Source organism: Triticum dicoccoides, chromosome 6B (assembly GCF_002162155.2).
Source record: "Triticum dicoccoides isolate Atlit2015 ecotype Zavitan chromosome 6B, WEW_v2.0, whole genome shotgun sequence".
NCBI lineage: Eukaryota > Viridiplantae > Streptophyta > Magnoliopsida > Poales > Poaceae > Triticum > Triticum dicoccoides.
Genome location: NC_041391.1, coordinates 362,454,847 through 362,472,552, shown reverse-complemented (window position 1 = coordinate 362,472,552; position 17,706 = coordinate 362,454,847). Strand labels below are relative to the sequence as shown.

Genomic DNA, 17,706 nt, shown 5'->3' with positions numbered 1-17,706 from the left:
GTCGGCGGGCACTATCGAGGAGGCCCGGGCAACCCAGTGCTCGACGTGCGCCCTCGGGGCATCGGTCATGGCGTTGGTGGAGCGGCGGAGGACTGGTCGACGGAAGAGGAGATCCGACGCACCCCCACCTGGCGCGCCAAATGTCGGATTACGGGTTCCGCAAACCTTGAAGGTTCGAACTCTGGGGTGCATGTGGAGATCTCAACCTACCCAGCCTGCCTACTCGCAAGCCTCCTAAGCCTAGCGCGACGGGCTCGAAGAGACAAAGAGACACAACAGTTTATCCTGGTTCGGGCCACCTTGCTTTGTAATACCCTACTCCAGCGTTTTGGTGGATTGCCTCGAGGGGCTAAGGATGAACTAGTACAGTGGATGAACAAGCCTCAGGAAGTGAGGTGTTCTTGAGCTCAAGAGAGCTGGTGAGGTGGTCAGGTGAGGGTGGATCCGATGCCCTTTGCTCTCAACTCGATCCCCCCCTCTATGGTGGCGGCTAAGTCCTATTTATAGTGGCCTTGGTCCTCTTTCCAAATGTTGGCGGGAAGGGATCCCACAACGGCCGGATTTGAGAGGGGACAAGCAGTACAACTTATCCTGACTAAAGTGGTCTTCGCCTGCGAAAAGCCCCTGGTCGTGACGCCGTGGTGGGCTTGGTGATGACCTTCGTCCTGCCGTCCTGGTGGTCTTGGTCTTGTTGCACCAGAATGGAAATCTTTGGCTGATTCCTCGGGACTCCGCGCTCGCGGCTTGCCTCCCTTGCACCGAAGAGGAAACTGGCGCTCTGTGCCCGCTGGCACCTGCCTGGCGCCCGCCTGGCCTTGGTCGTCATGGCTCACGTCAGCTAAGCCTCATGAGGTGCACCTTGCATAGAACTCTCCGCCCCTCGGGAGCCAGCCTGCAGAGGCCGATCCCCCCGGGGGTCTTGGTGTTGCCCGCCTCGCGAGGCTTGGCCCCTCGCGAGGGTCTTGAGTCGTTGATGCTGAAGCTGGGCCGTACCAGGCCGTTGATGGAGCCACGTGGTGGGCCGCAGGCAGGCAAGTCTGGATACCCCCATATCCAGAACGCCGACAGTGTTGACTCTGCCGGAGAGTATATCTGCAACATGTTGCATGGAGTCCTTGTTGAGCAGGGTAACCTTGCTTATTTCTCTTGTCCTGGTGCTGATGCTCAGAATGGCGTGGCTGAGCGCAAGCATCATCACCTTGAGACGACTCGTGCATTGACGATCGCCACCTCTCTTCTGCCTCACTTTTGGGCCGAAGGTGTCTCCACTTCCACCATCTCATCAACCTTCAGCCATCCACTGCTTTGCAGGTTGGCGTTCCTTTTGACGTCTCTTTGATCTTCCTCCTGATTATTCGGCGATTCATTTGTTTGGTTGTGTTTGCTATGTCCTTTCAGCCCCCCGTGAATGCACCAAACCGACCGCCCGATCTGTTGAATGTGTCTTCTTAGGATAGAGTGACTAGCATAAGGGATATTGTTGTTGGGATCTTGACGGTCCGCCGCCGCCGCCTCCTGCTTTTCTGACTATTGCAGATCCGCCGCCGCCTTCTCCTATGGTTTCCTTACCTCGTTTATCATAGAATTCTACACCTTCATCCCCGGTGGCTTTCCCGGCTCCATCACCCGAATCTATCCCGGCGATTCCTCGTATTCTCCCATCTTTTTCTCACTTTTATACTCGTCGTTCACGTGTTGTGGATGCGGCTAACGATGCGCCATCTACTTCTGATGTGTCATCTTCCTCGTCTTGGCCTAGTTATGGCTTACGTCCTCGTCCACTTCCGCTTGTTCATCGCCTTGGTTTTTCATGCGTTGGTGCTACTGTTTCTTGAGCTGACCTCTTATCATGATGTTGTTGTTCATCCCGAGTGGCAGCTTGCGATGGAAGAGGAGATTGTTGCTCTTGAGCGCATTGACACGTGGGATCTTATTTATCTTCCTCCCGTGTTCGTCCCAACACTTGTAAGTGGGCCTACAAGGTTAAGACTTGCTCCGATGGTTCTCTTGAGCACTACAAAGCTCGTCTTGTGGCTCGTGTCTTTTAGCAGGAGCATGGTCATGATTACGATGAAACTTTTCTCACGTGGCCCTATGACCATTGTTCGCACACTTGTTGTGGCCTCTGTCCGCCATTGGTTTGTATCTCAGCTTGATGGTAAGAACGCCTTTCTTAATGGTGAGTTGCGTGAGGAGGTTTACATGCATCTACCACCTGGGTATTCTATTTCAGATGGCATGGTCTGTCATCTTCGTCGCTCTATCTATGGCCTTAAGAAAGCTCCTCGTGCCTGGTTTGAGTGTTTTGCCTCTGTGGTGACTGCCATTGGTTTTCCGGCGAGCACTCATGATCCTGCATTGTTTGTTCACCTTTCACCTTGTGGTCAGACTCTTCTTCTCTATGTTGATGACATGATCATCACTGGCGACGACCCTGAGTACATTGCCTTTGGTAAGGCACGTCTTAGTGAGTAGTGTAGTTTCTAGCCGTGTACTCCTTTGTATTTTTGCATATTGTACCATACTAGCACGTGTATATATACTGGCCTATGACCACTTGGGAAACAAGTTGCATATTTCCTAATATATGGTAGCTTGGCGATGGCTGGCGTGGTGGCAGTGGCGGTTGTTGGCGGTGGCAATGGCATGTGGCGTAGCGTGCGCCTTTGATGGTGACGGTGCGGGTGTGCTAGAACCTCGGGTGGAAACACAACTCACCTGGTTGGTTGCCACTGCTGATGCGGCGCCCATGGGCCTCGTTCCCCTCATTGGAGGCGTCACTGTGGGTGCTCCAACCCATTTCCCGCAGTCAAGGGTGTTTGTTGCTCTCCGCGATGCGCGAGCTACCTGTCACTTGCTCCTTGGAGGCATGGTCTCAGGAGGCCATGACCTACCCATATGAGCTTCTGCCGCGTGGAGAGTTACCATGTCAGTGCCGGTCGCGTGGGTGACTGAGCCATCAACTTAGGTGGTGCGTGCCTTGGAGCAGGTGTGGAAGTCAGATCGACGACTTCAGATATTGTCATCTTGTTTAGAGTGTCGGCTCTGGTCGCTTGGGTGGCAGAGCTATCAGCTGGCTTGGTTCGTGGCCTCGGAGCCGTTGTGGAAGTTGGAGTGACGGCACTGGATGGTTGTAGGGTGTCTACTCTAGCCACACCGCAAGTGACTCACTTGGGGCGCTACCTCGGGGCTAGTGTGGATGCAGGCGCGGCGGCTCCGAAATCCACCGTTACATTGTAGGGTGTTGTCTCCTCCGAAATCCACCGTTGCATTGTAGGGTGTTGTCTCTAGCCACTTGGGTGGTGGAGTCGCCCGCTTGGCTGGTACGCAACCTTGGGGTTGGTGTGTGCGCGTCACAACTGTATCGTTTTTAGCAAATTTTTCTCATTGATTGGTCAATTCTAATGAAAAGGCAGAGCTCCGGTCAATTGCTCGATTTTTTGAGTATATACTAGTGTAAAGCCTGCGATTTGATGTGGGTAAACCCGTGCATGGGTGGCCCGGCCCGGCAGGCTTGGCCCAAAGCCCAGCATCCAGGCCGGGCTCGGGCCTCTCTCACCCATGGCCCGGCCTGAAGCCTGGGAAAACATGATTTTTGGGATATTACAGGAAAAACAGGTATAATCCCAGAAAACATGAATTTTGATATATTACATTATCTAATCCCGAAAATAGGTTTTTTTGTTATTTTTTTCATCCGAAAATAGATATTTCTTTGGGCCTCGGGCCGTGCCGAGTTGGGTCCATCCTTGGGATTTAGAGGCCAGGCTTTGCGAAGCCCAGCCCGAAACCCGGCCCGGCCTGGTCAATGCCCAGGTTTAGCTGTGGGTATTATTAGATGTTTTCACCGAGTTTATTTTGAAATGTTTATATATAAAATTTAAGCATAAAGTTGCAAAGTTGAATGTTGTTGTAGTGCATAAACAAATAGACATGTTAAATTTTAGTACATTATTTTTCTCACACTGTTAAGGCAATTCAACGGTTGCATCTTTTGGGATGTTACAAACTGAATTTTGCATCGTGTTAGTCTAACAATTATTGTGCTTCTTGTCTAATGTCTTTCCACGAAGAGACATCATTTCACCAAGGGCATGTCTTTTCACGAAGCAATGTCATTGACCAAGGGACCTGTCTTTCCATGAAGAGACATCCTTTCACGAAAGGATGTGTATTTTAACCAAAGGACATGACTGTTCGTAGGCCCCAAGTGCCAAGACCTAACGGACTTGATTTATCCTTGATATAACACTTTTTTTATGGCGCTGTGGTTTAACGTGGATGCTGCATTAGGAATCAGTTTAAAAATAAAGAGGACTTGTATTCTTACTGGGAGAGCATGGATGTACCTAAGCTTGCAGCAATTTTATAGTAATTCCTTTTGTCTGGCATAGTGTACTCATGGTGATTGTGTGCAGGGTTTCATAACTGACCATGAAAGGGCATTGGAAGAGCTTTTCTGTGAGAGTGCAGAAGGCTTCAACAAATACAATGCTTGTTTGAATGCAATGGCTACTCGTATATCTACAGTATTTGCATCTATGAGGGTATGTATGCTGATTCCCCTTCAAGTCCTACCCGAATTAGGATTGTTGGTACAGCAGCAAAAAAGTGCCTTATCTCTGTTAGGAAGTATTAGTACTGGTCTAGGAGTCCTTATTGGTCTATGTTTACTTTCCTTGCACCTCAAGTCTTGTGTAATATATATATGCCCCTTGGGCCTTCAATGAAGATAAGTTGCTTTCCTAACATGGTATTATAGCTTAGGTTATTTTTTTCAGGCGCCGCTCGCCCTCCCGATCTCTCGCGTCGCTGATGCTTTTTTCCTGCTATAACATCGCTGCCGCCCCGGTCAACGTCGCCCCGCCAGATCCGCTTGTGCAGGTCTCCCGAGCCCGCCTATGCTCCTGCTGGCCATGTGTGTACGCAGCCATGCAGGCGTGCTGCTCTCCTACTACTGCCCCCCCTGCACGGCATGTGCTGGCTCTCGCTGCTGCTTCTGCCTAGCAGTGTGGCTTTTGTTAGGAATAAGCAACTTGTATTCCCATGAGGCCATAGGTCGATATATATACATGTACAGGTGTGGAACATATGCAGGAAACCCCTTATACAATGGGATAAACACAAAGGGATACATGACTTATATTATAACTCTAACACCCCCCCTCAAACTCATGGTGGATGAACAACACTGAGTTTGGAGAGATAAAAGCCATGTTGTGCTCTAGTCTGGGCCTTCGTTAGGAAATCCGCCAACTGTAACTCGGAAGGCACATACTGAAGAGCAATAACCTGATCCTGCACACCAACGCGCACATGGAAAGCATCAACACCAATATGCTTGGTGAGCTCATGCTTCAAAGGATCACGCGCAATGCTAATAGCACCTGTACTGTCAGATAAGAGCAGAGTCGGTGTAGTGACAGAAACACCAAAATCCTGAAGTAACCACCGTAACCAAGTCACCTCTGCCGTCAAAAGAGCCATTGCTCGCAACTCAGCCTCGACACTCGAACGGGAAACTGCAATCTGTTTCTTCGTCTTCCAGGCAATGAGAGAACCGCCAAGAAAAACACAGTAAGCACAAAGTGAACGGCGATCTGAAGGATCACTAGCCCACGTAGCATCCGAATAGGCTTGAAGCTGTAAAGAACTGGAGCGAGGAAAGAAGAGACGGTGAGAGATCGTGCCCCGAAGATATCGGAGAACGCGAAGGACATGACTATAGTGAACCGATGTGGGAGCAGAGACGAACTGACTCAGAATATGAACCGGATAAGAGATGTCCGGACGAGTAACAGCAAGATAGACAAGACTGCCAACGAGATGACGATAACGCGTCGGGTCAGGGAGAGGATCACCATCAGTAGCACGGAGGTGAACATTGAGCTCCATAGGAGTCTCAACAATGCGCTCGTCAGTAAGAGCAGCACGAGCAAGAAGATCCTGGATATACTTCTCCTGGGATATAAAAAAGCCATCAGAGGTAGAAGAGACTTCAATCCCAAGAAAGTAGCGAAGAGGTCCAAGATCAGACATAAGAAACTGCTCACTAAGACGGGCCTTTACAAAGGCAATATACTCGGGGTCATCCCCAGTGATGATCATGTCATCAACATAGAGAAGAAGAAGAGTCCGACCACGAGGAGAAAGGTGAATAAACAATGCTGGATCATGAGCACTTGCTGAAAAACCAGCAGTAGTGACCACAGAGGCAAAACGCTCAAACCAGGCGCGGGGGACTTGCTTAAGGCCATAGAGAGAGCGACGAAGACGACATACCATGCCATCAGGAACAGAATACCTAGGTGGCGGCTGCATGTACACCTCCTCACGCAGCTCACCATTAAGAAAAGCATTCTTAACATCAAGCTGAGATATAGACCAGTGGCGTGCAGAGGCAACGGCAAGAAGTGTACGAACAGTGGTCATATGGGCCATAGGAGCAAAAGTCTCGTCATAATCACGACCATGCTCCTGCTGAAAACCACGAGCCACAAGACGAGCTTTGTGACGCTCAAGCGAACCATCAGAGCGAGTCTTAACCTTGTAGACCCACTTACAAGTGATGGGACGGACTCTGGGAGGAAGAGAAACAAGATCCCAGGTACCAGTGCGTTCAAGAGCAGCAATCTCCTCTGCCGTCGCAAACTGCCATTCAGGATGAACAACAGCCTGACGATAAGAAGTCGGCTCAAGGACAGCAGCACCAGCGGTGGGAAATCCATAGCGATCAACAGGCGGAAGAGGACGAGAACGCAAGCCATAAGTAGGCTGAGAGGAAGATGACGACTCACCCAATGAGGCATCCACAGGCAGTGAACGACGAGTGTAATGCTGAGGAAAAGATGGAACAATAGAAGGAGGAATCGCCAAGGTAGAATCGGGGGTGGCGACGAAGAAGTCACTGGAGATGAAGGTGTAGAATCTGGTGACATGCTAGGCGAGGAGACCGAAGAAGATGGTGGCTGCAAATCAACTAGAGGTGGAGAAGCAGAGGGAGTGGAACGAATAGGCACATGCGCGACGGGGGTGATAGGTGAGTCAGCAAAAGTGAGGAAAGAGATATCCTCCATTGAAAAAATCGAGGAAGATGGGCATGGGTAGAAGGGGCGAGACTCATCAAAAGTCACGTCTCGAGAGATACGCATCCGACGACCGATAGGATCCCAACAATGATAGCCCTTATGCTCATCACTGTAGCCTAAGAAGACACACTCAACAGACTGAGCGGTCAGTTTGGTGCGTTCGCGAGGGGCAAGAAGAACATAGCAAACACAACCAAACAAGCGAAGCATGGAATAATCGGGAGAACGATCAAAAAGACGCTCGAAAGGAACACCACCCTGTAGAGCAGCGGAAGGTTGTATATTGATAAGATAGGTGGAGGTGGAGACGGCCTCAGCCCAAAAATGAGGAGGGAGAGAGGCAGCAATCATCAATGCACGAGTCGTCTCCAGAAGATGTCGATGCTTTCGCTCAGCCACACCATTCTGAGCATGAGCACCAGGACAAGAGAATTGAGGGAGAGTTCCTTGCTCAGCAAGAACACCACGCAACATCTTAGAGATATACTCGCCAGCGGAGTCAGCACGAAAAACACTAATGGGTGAAGAGAACTGAGTATGAACCATGGCAGCAAAACGCTTATAAATAGACAACACCTCACTACGAGAAGTCATGAAATAAAGCCATGTGTAACGAGAGAAATCATCTATGAAAATAATATAGTATTTATGACCACCTTTCGAAGCGAAAGGAGCCGGACCCCATACATCAGAATGGACTAAATCAAAAGGACGCTTAGACACTGACTCACTATGTGAATATGGTAACTGAATCTGCTTGCCAAGACGACAACCCTGACACTCTAAAGAGACATCTCCTGAGACAGACCCCAGAAGACCTCGACGAACTAAAGACGACAACCGAGAACCACATAGATGACCAAGTCGATGATGCCACTGCTTGAAGGAACCAGTAACAGAGGCGACTGAAGAGGAGGAACTGGCGATGGTGGTGGCAGCGAAAGGAACATGAAGCCAGTCCAACTCCCAAAGACCCTGAGAATCACGGCGGCGAGGGCCAGCCCCAACCAGAGTGTGCGTGCGACGGTCCTGGACAAAACAAGAGTCAACGTCAAGGATGACGCGACAACCAAAATCAGTAAGTTGACCGGCAGAAAACAGATTCATGGTAAGTCGAGGAACATGAGCAACATCAGGAACATAATAAGGAGTGGTAAGATTGCCTCTACTAGCAACAGAAAGTGGAGTACCATCAGCAGTGAAGACATGAACAGGAGAATCCAGCGATCGAAGAGAGGACAAGGTGGAAGAATGAGAAGACATATGAAAAGAAGCTCCAGAGTCCAGAACCCATGGGGATGTACCTGACTGTGTAGAGGGCGGTTGCTCAGTGCGGGAAGCATCAGTCACAGAACCAGCAGTACCCGTCGAGGAAGAACCTGAAGCCGCGAGCAGACGCTTAAGTCTCAGAATATCCTGCTCAGTCAAGGCAATGGCTGAAGTTATCGAGGTAGATGACGAAGTCCCTGAAGATGATGATCGCGCCTTGCGCAGGTGTTTCCTCTTCGTGTAGCACTGGGACTCGATATGACCATCATTGTTGCAGTAATCGCAATGTGGACGGGGGCGACCGGAGCCTCCAGAAGGAGTGGGCAAGAGCGGCGGAGCACTCGAGCGAGAAGGGGTCGGTGCAGCAGGTGGCGTGGAAGAAGACCGAGTAGCGAGCACAGAGGGAACCTCCAGCAAACCAGCACCACGTAAGCGAGTCTCCTCAGCACGAATCTCAGAAAGTGCCTCCATGAGAGAAATACGGCCACGAGCAAACAACTGAGCACGCCGGGGCTCAAACTCCTTACGGAGCCGAGATAGGAACTCGTAGACGCGATGAAACTCCAAATTTTCCTGGACAGCCTGGCAACAGGGGCAAGTACGACAACCAGCACTGCGGAGAGAATCAAGCTGGCGCCAGATAGCAGAACTCTGTGCATAGAAGTCATCAACAGTAGAGTCACCCTGCTGAAGAGCATGCTCCTGACGGACCACAGAAAGGTATAAGGCATCACCAGAGGGCTGATAGCGCTGACGAAGACGGGTCCACATCTCAAAGACAGTAGGAAGACCCAGAAACTCAAAAGCAAACTGAGGCAGAACACTAGCAGTGAGAACAGCTGCAGCACGAGCATCATCATCAAGGCACTGGGTGTAAACAGACAGAGCACCATGATACGTCTGAAGAGCCTCCTCATAAGCCAAAACCCTTTCATCATAAGCACGATCAGCAGCCTCATTAGCAAGCTTAGCCGCATCCTTGGCGGCCTGATTAGCATCCGTAGGAAGAACCGATGGAGTCGGCGGAGTGGGGGCCACCGAACCGGACGTGGCGGACAGCAGACCTCGCCAGAAAGAACACCCCAGAGACGGATGCCACACATGTGAATGCGCATGAAGCGAGTGAACTCGGTGTAGTTAGTACCATCAAAGATCACCGGACAGCGAGGGACAGCAACATAGCCCGATGCAGCAGACATTTTTATTTTATTTTATTTTTAGTTCCGACGAGAGCACCAGCGACAGCAGACTACCAGCAGCGGAATCAGGCGCGAGCAGGGAGTAGCGACTTCAGGGCAGGAACTGGCGACTGGATCAGGCGGGCGCTGGCGACACGAGCGACTGGATCGAGCGACCGGAACGGGCGGGCACTGGCGGAACGAGCGACCGGACCGGATCGGGCGCCGGCTTCGAGCGGGAGCAGATCGGGACTCCAGAAGAGCGGGAGCAGCTTCGAGCGGGAGATCGGGGCTTGCGCGAGACTCCAGAAGAGCGCTTCGATCCTGATCGGGAGATTGGGGCTTTCGAGCGGGAGTAAGACGAGCCGGACTCGATCGAACAGATCGGGAGACTCCGGGAGATCGAGGCCGGCGCCTTCGATCGGAGAGGAGAGACAGATCAATAGCACGAGTTGCAGCGTGCAAAAAATTGACCTAGCTCTAATACCATGTTAGGAATAAGCAACTTGTATTCCAGCGGGGTTAGGAAGTATTAGTATTGGTCTAGGAGTCCTTATTAGTCTATGTTTACTTTCCTCGCACCTCAAGTCTTGTGTAATATATATATGCCCCTTGGGCCTTCAATGAAGATAAGTTGCTTCCTTAACAATCTCATCTAAGTTGGTGGCGTAAAATTAGGAATGCTATGTGTCAGGGAGCTCAATGAAGACCCTGCCTTGCCCACATGGACCCCCTCTCATGTGTGGCTCGATAGGGCCTAAATGTGGATAGAAAGAGGGCAAGAAATGCTTCTTGTTTAAAGGGTGAAAGCCAACACTTGAACCCAATACCTCTTTTGCTCTACCATATTAAGTTTCATGCACCAACCAGTAGAACCAAAAGTCCGAACTTATGGAGAAGGTTGGACAATCCACATACTTCAAGAGGAATAGGCAACTTTTGGTTCATGGAAAAATAATGTGGTGAAAATAAAAACAGACAATCTTGGTCGCAATTAATGTACTAAAAATAAGAGAAAGCAACAAGATGATGTGGATGTTCAAGTTCAACTGATGATTTGAACTCTGTTACTGCGATTTCTTTGTTATTAGTGCTAGGTTGAGATTATATTATTTCATATAGTTGAGTCAGCCAGCGGAGTTGCGGCAGTGTGTGCACATGTAGAGATGTGATCACTAGTGTACATGCAAGCTTATGGTTGGTTTAGCTAGAAATAAGTGCACGTAGTCAGCTTAGTTTGTTGAGTTAGACATGCATGAGTTAGTTAGCCTGCTTGGCCGGGTCGTGTGGCCATTCAAAAGGAGCTACAAGGGCGGTGTACGTGGGCGTGGATGTAGTGCATGTAGGTGATTAGTTAGTGCATGGAATTAGTTGGGTGAGTGGCCGTGCGTGGTGGCCGGTTTAGTAGGTGCGTCTAAGTCTTCTTTGTACAGGCTATTTAAGTCAGAATAGATGAATGAGAAAGTGGCCATGAGGGCTGTAGAAAGATGTAGCACTTGTGTCACTAAGGAGGATAGCCTCTCGGCAAAGCTAGCTGGCTTTCTTCCTTGGTACATGTGTGTGTGTGTGTGTTTTCTCGGTTTCTTCCATGGTGTGTGTTCTGGAGATAAATTCCAAGAGAGTTGCGAGAGGAAGAATACATGTTCGTTTTCTTTCAACTTCAACAAGAGCTCTAATGCTTGACATGTTGCAACTTGGTACACAGCAACTGTTCGCTTTTTTTTCTTGAAAGAAATGTGGTAGGGAAGGCCCTTACATCGATTTTATTTTGAAAGAATAAGAACCCAAAATTCACACCTGTGAGGACTGGAACCTGGGTGGCTGGGTTGTGAATCCTCTCAACTAACCAAGTGAGCTAAGGTCACTTCTTACTATTAGCTTATTGTTGACATGTATTGTTCTATAAACTATAGGAATTTCCCCGTGTGCACTACCGCATTGCCAAGACCATTGATGCTTCTACAATGACAACACTAAGGGACATGGTGCCCACAAAGATTGCTGCTGGTGTATGGAATTACCTCTCCAAATATAAAACGTCAATTCCTGAATTCCCGCAGACAGAAACTTGTGAACTTCTCATAGTAGACCGTTCAGTAGATCAGGTACGTGGTGAATCTGGGTTCAACTTCTATACTGGTGCTATTTATTCTGCTGGTTCACTTTTCTAGTATACTTCAGATCGCACCAATAATTCATGAATGGACTTATGATGCCATGTGCCATGATCTGCTATGCATGGATGGTAACAAGTACGTACATGAGGTGAGCATGCCATTGGTCTTTTTTCTTAATGGTGGAATTATGGTCTGTTGTTTCCCTGAATGGTTACGGATCCTTATATGTGATTGAATAAAAGGTTTCAAGTAAAAATGGTTCAGCCTCAGAAAAAAAGGAGGTCCTGTTAGAGGACCATGATCCAGTTTGGCTTGAACTTCGACATTCCCATATAGCAGATGTGAGAGCACTTCTCAGTCCATCTTTCTATGTGGTTCACACTTTCAGCAGCTATACAATTAACCATTATATAATTTCAGGCAAGTGAAAGACTTCATGATAAGATGACACATTTTGTCTCGAAGAACAAAGCTGCTCAACTACAGCAAGCAAGGTTTGTTCACTGTTTCAAACCAAGTGCATAGTTAGGTGTGGTGGCTCATTGTTACATTAAATATGTTCATATTCGTGTTGTTCTTCGCATGTCTTTTTGTGACTATTTCATTTCTGTCTCATGAACAAAATAGCAATTTAAATGAAATGCACCTGTTGCATTCTGAGAAAGCGTGACTTCGACTAAATTCGGTTGAATAGCAGCAACTCATAACTACATGTACTGTTCTCATAACTGAAAAATAAGCAAGCACAATAGTTGCAATATGATGTGCCTAGCTATATAGTGGAGGATTCAGAGTTAGTTTTTTAGTTAATTTAACTACCTAAGTCCAAGTGAAAACTCAACTTCCAAAACAAACTTAAATCTGTCCTTGTCAACCTAATTCTAATTATCGATTCACTTCTATTTTCTTATGCTTAGTTGAATGAATCATTATTTGTTTGTTATGTTTTGGGCTTCTTTTACTAGTGCTCTTTGCCTCTTGTTTAATTTTTTAGAACCGGAGGAGAGCTATCAACTAGAGACCTACAAAAAATGGTTCAAGCTCTTCCACAGTACACTGATCAAATTGACAAGCTTTCGCTGCATGTCGAGGTTGGTTGTTATGTTGTCCGTGATATGGTTCAAAGTTTTAAGATCTGTACTTGCCCTGTTGCATTTCTTTTCTACACAGAACTATACATGTGGACGTATTAGCTCTAGATTTTCCAACGTAAGTGGTATTTTGTGGACCTACTTGAAAATGGTGTAAGGTGGAACTTGCTCCTAAATTTATAAATTCCATCTAAATATGGTATCTTGAAACCCCACATTCTCAACTCCCTTATTCACTAACTGGTTAGCACAAAAGAAGGATGCTACCTGGCGAGGCACATTATTCTGTGTGGGCCTGTGGGGGGTCATTGGAGCACTACTTTTCATAAATCCCTTGAATAAGATAAGTTAACAAGGCCACTTAAAAAAACCACGAAGGTTGAATTGAGCAGATCTATGTCACAAGACTACAAGAGGGTAAATGCTCTTATGCCTATTCGATGTAACCTAAAAAAGGCCTGGACACAAGAGGCGTCATGATATGGGGCAAACCCGTAGGGGTGGCCCAATCACGATCTGGAGGTGGATTTGAGGAAGAGCACGAAGAACATGGGGGGAAAACACGAAGAACAAAGGGAGATATACAAGCCAACATATACATCCCGTATCCAATAGTCAATACACAAGGTGCAATTGGATCCAACAACATCCAAAGGAAAAGAAGTAACAAAGAAAGAATGTTCATCCCCAATCCTAAGATATGGAGGTCTTGATATTCCAAGAGGAATCATCTCCACTAGGAAGTTCTTGTAGTCCTCAAGAGTCTTCACCTCCCAAGGTGGCCTTGGATCTCCATTGAGGAGCCTTCTCCACAAGGGACATCCCACAAGGGGAGAGGTGGTGAGAAAGCTCTATGGTTTTAGTTCTACTTTGCTAACCCTAGAGTGGAAGGGGGGGGGTGGGGGGTGGGGGGTGGAGTATAGGTAAGTGGGGGAAGGGAGGATACGTGGGCTCTGCCCAACTCTGCACGCAGGCAACACGTCTAGATAGCCGTGAGTTGGGGCCAGGTGATGTTCACATAGCTCCCATGTATAGTCAGGTAGGCTGAATCTGACCCAATAGCCGCAGGGTGGGCCTGGGTAGCGACTAGGAGTCGTCCTGCAATTCGAGGCGCACCATCACCTTGGAATACAAGACATGTATAGTAGGTAGATCAAATTGTAAATCGATGGGATCTCTACCGTGTAAACCTACTTCGGCCCGTGTAACCATACTGCTCACCCAACTCTATGCTTACGCATACACACCATACGTGCAAACACACAAACCCTAGCTCTCATGCAAGGCGGCCATCAATACAATTCACAAAGGTAGAAAGTAGGGTGTTGCCTCTCTCTGAGGGCCTAAAATGGGGAAAATCATGTCTCATGTGCACCCTCTAGATTCTCTATACATACACTGCCCTTACACTGACGTTTGGCGCGCCATGTAGGGGATGTGCGCATAGATTTGTCAGATTGGATCCAGATGGGTTCTTTCATCGGTTCCGGCGTCTTCACTTTGGGCTAAGGCATCCGCCTTGGCTCCCTAGACTTCGCCGCCGAACCGGTGGGGCGTCTAACCCCCCACTACTGCCTTCACTGAAGGAAAGACTCTTCGCTTCAGCAGTCTGGACTTCATCGCTGACAAGATCGATAAGCTTCACTTTCGTGTTTGGGCGCCCAACCAGACGGCGGAAACTTCAGTCAGGCGATCCCTCGAGTCTATATCCACCATGGGTATTGACTACGACGAGTCGCCCTTTTACCCATCGTACTCGACTCACAGTTTGATCTCCTACGCTTGCTTTCACTGTCCCCATACAAGCAGCCTAGAATCAATTAAGGAGTTCATTTAGCACCGAGCCAAGCGAGCGTAGATTCACTATGTCGATTGTATCGAACGAAGGATTTGGCTTATCACCAAAACCACATTTGTCGTTTGAGTCAACACGTCGATAGCTTCAAAACAAGTCCAAGAACACCCAAATTGAGGTTCGGATGCAGAAGTTACGGCCAAATGGCGAAGGGTGTTGGTCAGTTTTATTGGTATGGCCGGACAGTCCGGGGATTCGTCCAGACCCTCTAGGGAATAGTCTGAATAGTCTAGGAAATTGTCTGGGACTACTTGGGTTTGGTTCGGACAAATCAGGGGAAACAATCGGGAAAATACAGATGTGTTCTGGAAACTCGGATCGGATTTTCCAGGAAGAAAAATAATAATTTCTAGCTTGAAATTTGATGGGGAAAAAGAAAAATTGTGCCCAAGGGATGGAAAGGAAGGTAGATCAACTAGTTTTGCAAGAGATTCATGGCTCGAAACCTACCAAATCCCATGAAATCGAACAATTCACTCGAAACTGACTTTGGGCTTTTTTTTTTGGAAATTTCCGAGTTAGGCAAGAAAACCAGAAAAAGAGGCTAGAAATGGAGGGGGTAGGGGACCCAATTTTTGGCAACCTTGCTCTTTGTTCTTGTTCAAGAAACAACTTACGTCAAGGGGTATCCTTAGTAGCGTGATGAATATAAAGTAGGCGAGGGTGTGTACTACAGCCTCATACCGAAGGTCGCCATACACTAAAAAAACTGACAAAATGATGTTTTTTCAGTTGCCTCGTTGGAGCATGACCTACTTCCTATGAGAAAGAGTGGTTGAGTGGTGCTCGGTGCACGACAACATAGAGTGCTGCTGCTTTGAAGTCCCACGACTCCCGATAGTTCGAGCCTTACTTGGTCTCTTGGACTCCGATTCCTAGCCTCTTGGTCGAGCCTTGGTTCTAGGGAAGGGGGAGAACTCTCCTCTTGAGTTTATTCAAATGGGAGTGAATGATTTACATGCCCATGGGGGCCATATGTAGCCTCAGGGTCATTGACAAATGACCAAGGCTACCCTTGAAAAGAGGAGGTGGGAGATTAGAACTAGGTAATCTTTGGTCCATGGGCTCCTAGTTGGGCTAGGAGGGGAGTTGTGGCCCATGAAAGGGAAATTTCCTCCACCATATGAAGGGTTTCTTGCTTGGGCTTCTTTGGTCCTTTGCCTTCATCTTTGACTTGCTTTTCTAGGTGCTCTTCTTCTTTTGACTTGTTGAGCACTTTGAATTTTGTTGGCCGAGGTGGCTTGTCGTAGCTTGCTTGGACTTTTATTAACCTCCTTGACTTGTGTTGATTGCCTTTGACTTTTATTGACCGTCCATGTGGATTGCCTTGGAGGACTCGGGTCGAACCCCCGGTATAATTTTGGCTATTCCCTCAACACTCCTAATACAAAATCATACGCGACAAGTCGTATGGGTGGCCAGATCTTCACGAATTGGAGGTGGATTTGAGGAATAACGCAAAGAACACGGTGGAAAATACGAAGAACAAAGGGAAACAAAAAGATATTCAAGACAATGTACACATCTCATATCCAAGAGTAAATACAAGAGGTGTAATTGGATCCAACAACATCCAAACGGAAAGTACTCCTAGATAGTTCAAACATGAGGGGCCAGCTGGTCTGGGAGCACCTCACAGGTGCTCTGCCCTGTCCTCTGCCGCTCACTCCTCCGACTGAGGTGGTCTTCCCTGCTGGTGCCAATAATACCAAGCAACGTGAGGTGCTCGATGCCTTTGAGGAGGCCACTGGAGAGTACTATAATCAGCTCCACATGTAAAAGCAATGGACAAATGATGATGCTCGAGCCTCTTCCATCTTGGTGAATAGCATGGATGTTGAACTCCCCATGGATGTGGTGGCCCTTCCCACTGCATATCAGATGTGGGAGCACCTTTGCCCTCACTACGAGTCTATGGGGGATGCCATGTATCTCTGTGTTGTTCGTCAAGAGCAACAACTGTGGGAGATGCTACTGTGGATGACTTATACGAGATGTCGGTGTACGACAATCTATAGGACCAGCGTGGCCCCTTTGCAGCTTGGCTTGGGAGATCGACGAGCATAGAGAGCAAATCCAAGAGTTCACACGCGAGGTTTTCTCAGGTCGGGCCACCTTGGAGGCATAAAACCCTACTCCTGCTTGTTTGGTGGATTGACTTGGGGCTCAAGTTACAAGCGCAACTTGCCGAAAGAACGTGAGCAAGGTGCAGCTACTGTGTAAGCGTGAGCAAAGTGACTACTCGTGCCAAGGTAGCCATGGGCCTCCTTTTATAGACAAAAAGGGGTCACCACAGTGGCAACATGGTCATTACATCTTGTGAATAGTGGCCTCGATGCTATCCAACCTAATCCTGCCAGACTAGGACAAGGGCATTTAATGCACCGTGAATTGATAGCAATCCTTTGGCAAAAGGCGTCTCTCCTTCTGTGTCGTTGGCCTGGATGAGCCTATCTTGTTGACACGTCCATAAGACGGGTGTCAATAAAGTTGATCTGCACGCGACGTGCTGACACGCGTCCTGATGATCCTCCCCAAGTCACTCGTCCGCTTGACACCTAATCTTGACATGCCATCAGCTGGTCGATGAGGTGGAGCAGTCGAGAAGCGGGAGGGGAGACTTCCCGGCAAGGAGCTTGCTGGGTCTTGGCTTGCCGGTGCGGAGCTTGCTGGCAACTAGAATCTTGACCTTCAGTACTTCTCGATGACCTGCCGGGAGGTCTTCATCACGGTCTTGTATGTTGAATCTTGAGTCTTGGGTTGAGTTTTCTTCTTGCAAGCCGTTGCCGTCCGGAGGGCTGCAACTGCCTGTGCACAAGTCTGGGGTACTAAGGGACCCCTAATTTAGTACGCCGACAGGAGCCCCCGAACCTGGGCCATACACGCATGCAGGGCGTCGTTGGGCTAGGCCCAAACAACGCACAGGCACGCGTGGTAGAGAGTAACTGTCGTGATCTTCTCTTTTACCATGCCCCCACAACGTGCCTTAAATGCGGAATGTGGGAGAGGTGGAACGAAACGGCTGCCAGGGGTAGTGCGCCTGAAAAGCGCAGCCACGTGGGATGGTAAAGAGTCAGCCCCCCGCGCCTTCCCCCCCAAAAAAGGAAA

At 48.6% G+C, this 17,706-nt stretch overlaps 1 protein-coding gene across 4 annotated transcripts in view; it reads left to right on the top strand.

Annotated features, from left to right (window-relative positions):
• LOC119322140 (probable protein transport Sec1a) overlaps positions 1 to 17,706 on the top strand; it is an 89,505-nt gene that overhangs the window by 39,254 nt on the left and 32,545 nt on the right. For 3 of the 4 annotated variants that reach the window (XM_037595638.1, XM_037595635.1, XM_037595639.1), the window contains exons 8-13: positions 4,419 to 4,547; positions 11,449 to 11,640; positions 11,717 to 11,800; positions 11,895 to 11,993; positions 12,073 to 12,146; positions 12,647 to 12,743. In XM_037595638.1, coding sequence (XP_037451535.1) covers positions 4,419 to 4,547; positions 11,449 to 11,640; positions 11,717 to 11,800; positions 11,895 to 11,993; positions 12,073 to 12,146; positions 12,647 to 12,743 — 675 coding nt within the window. The remainder of the gene's footprint in view (positions 1 to 4,418; positions 4,548 to 11,448; positions 11,641 to 11,716; positions 11,801 to 11,894; positions 11,994 to 12,072; positions 12,147 to 12,646; positions 12,744 to 17,706) is intronic. The other variant, XM_037595636.1, reaches the window with a different exon arrangement.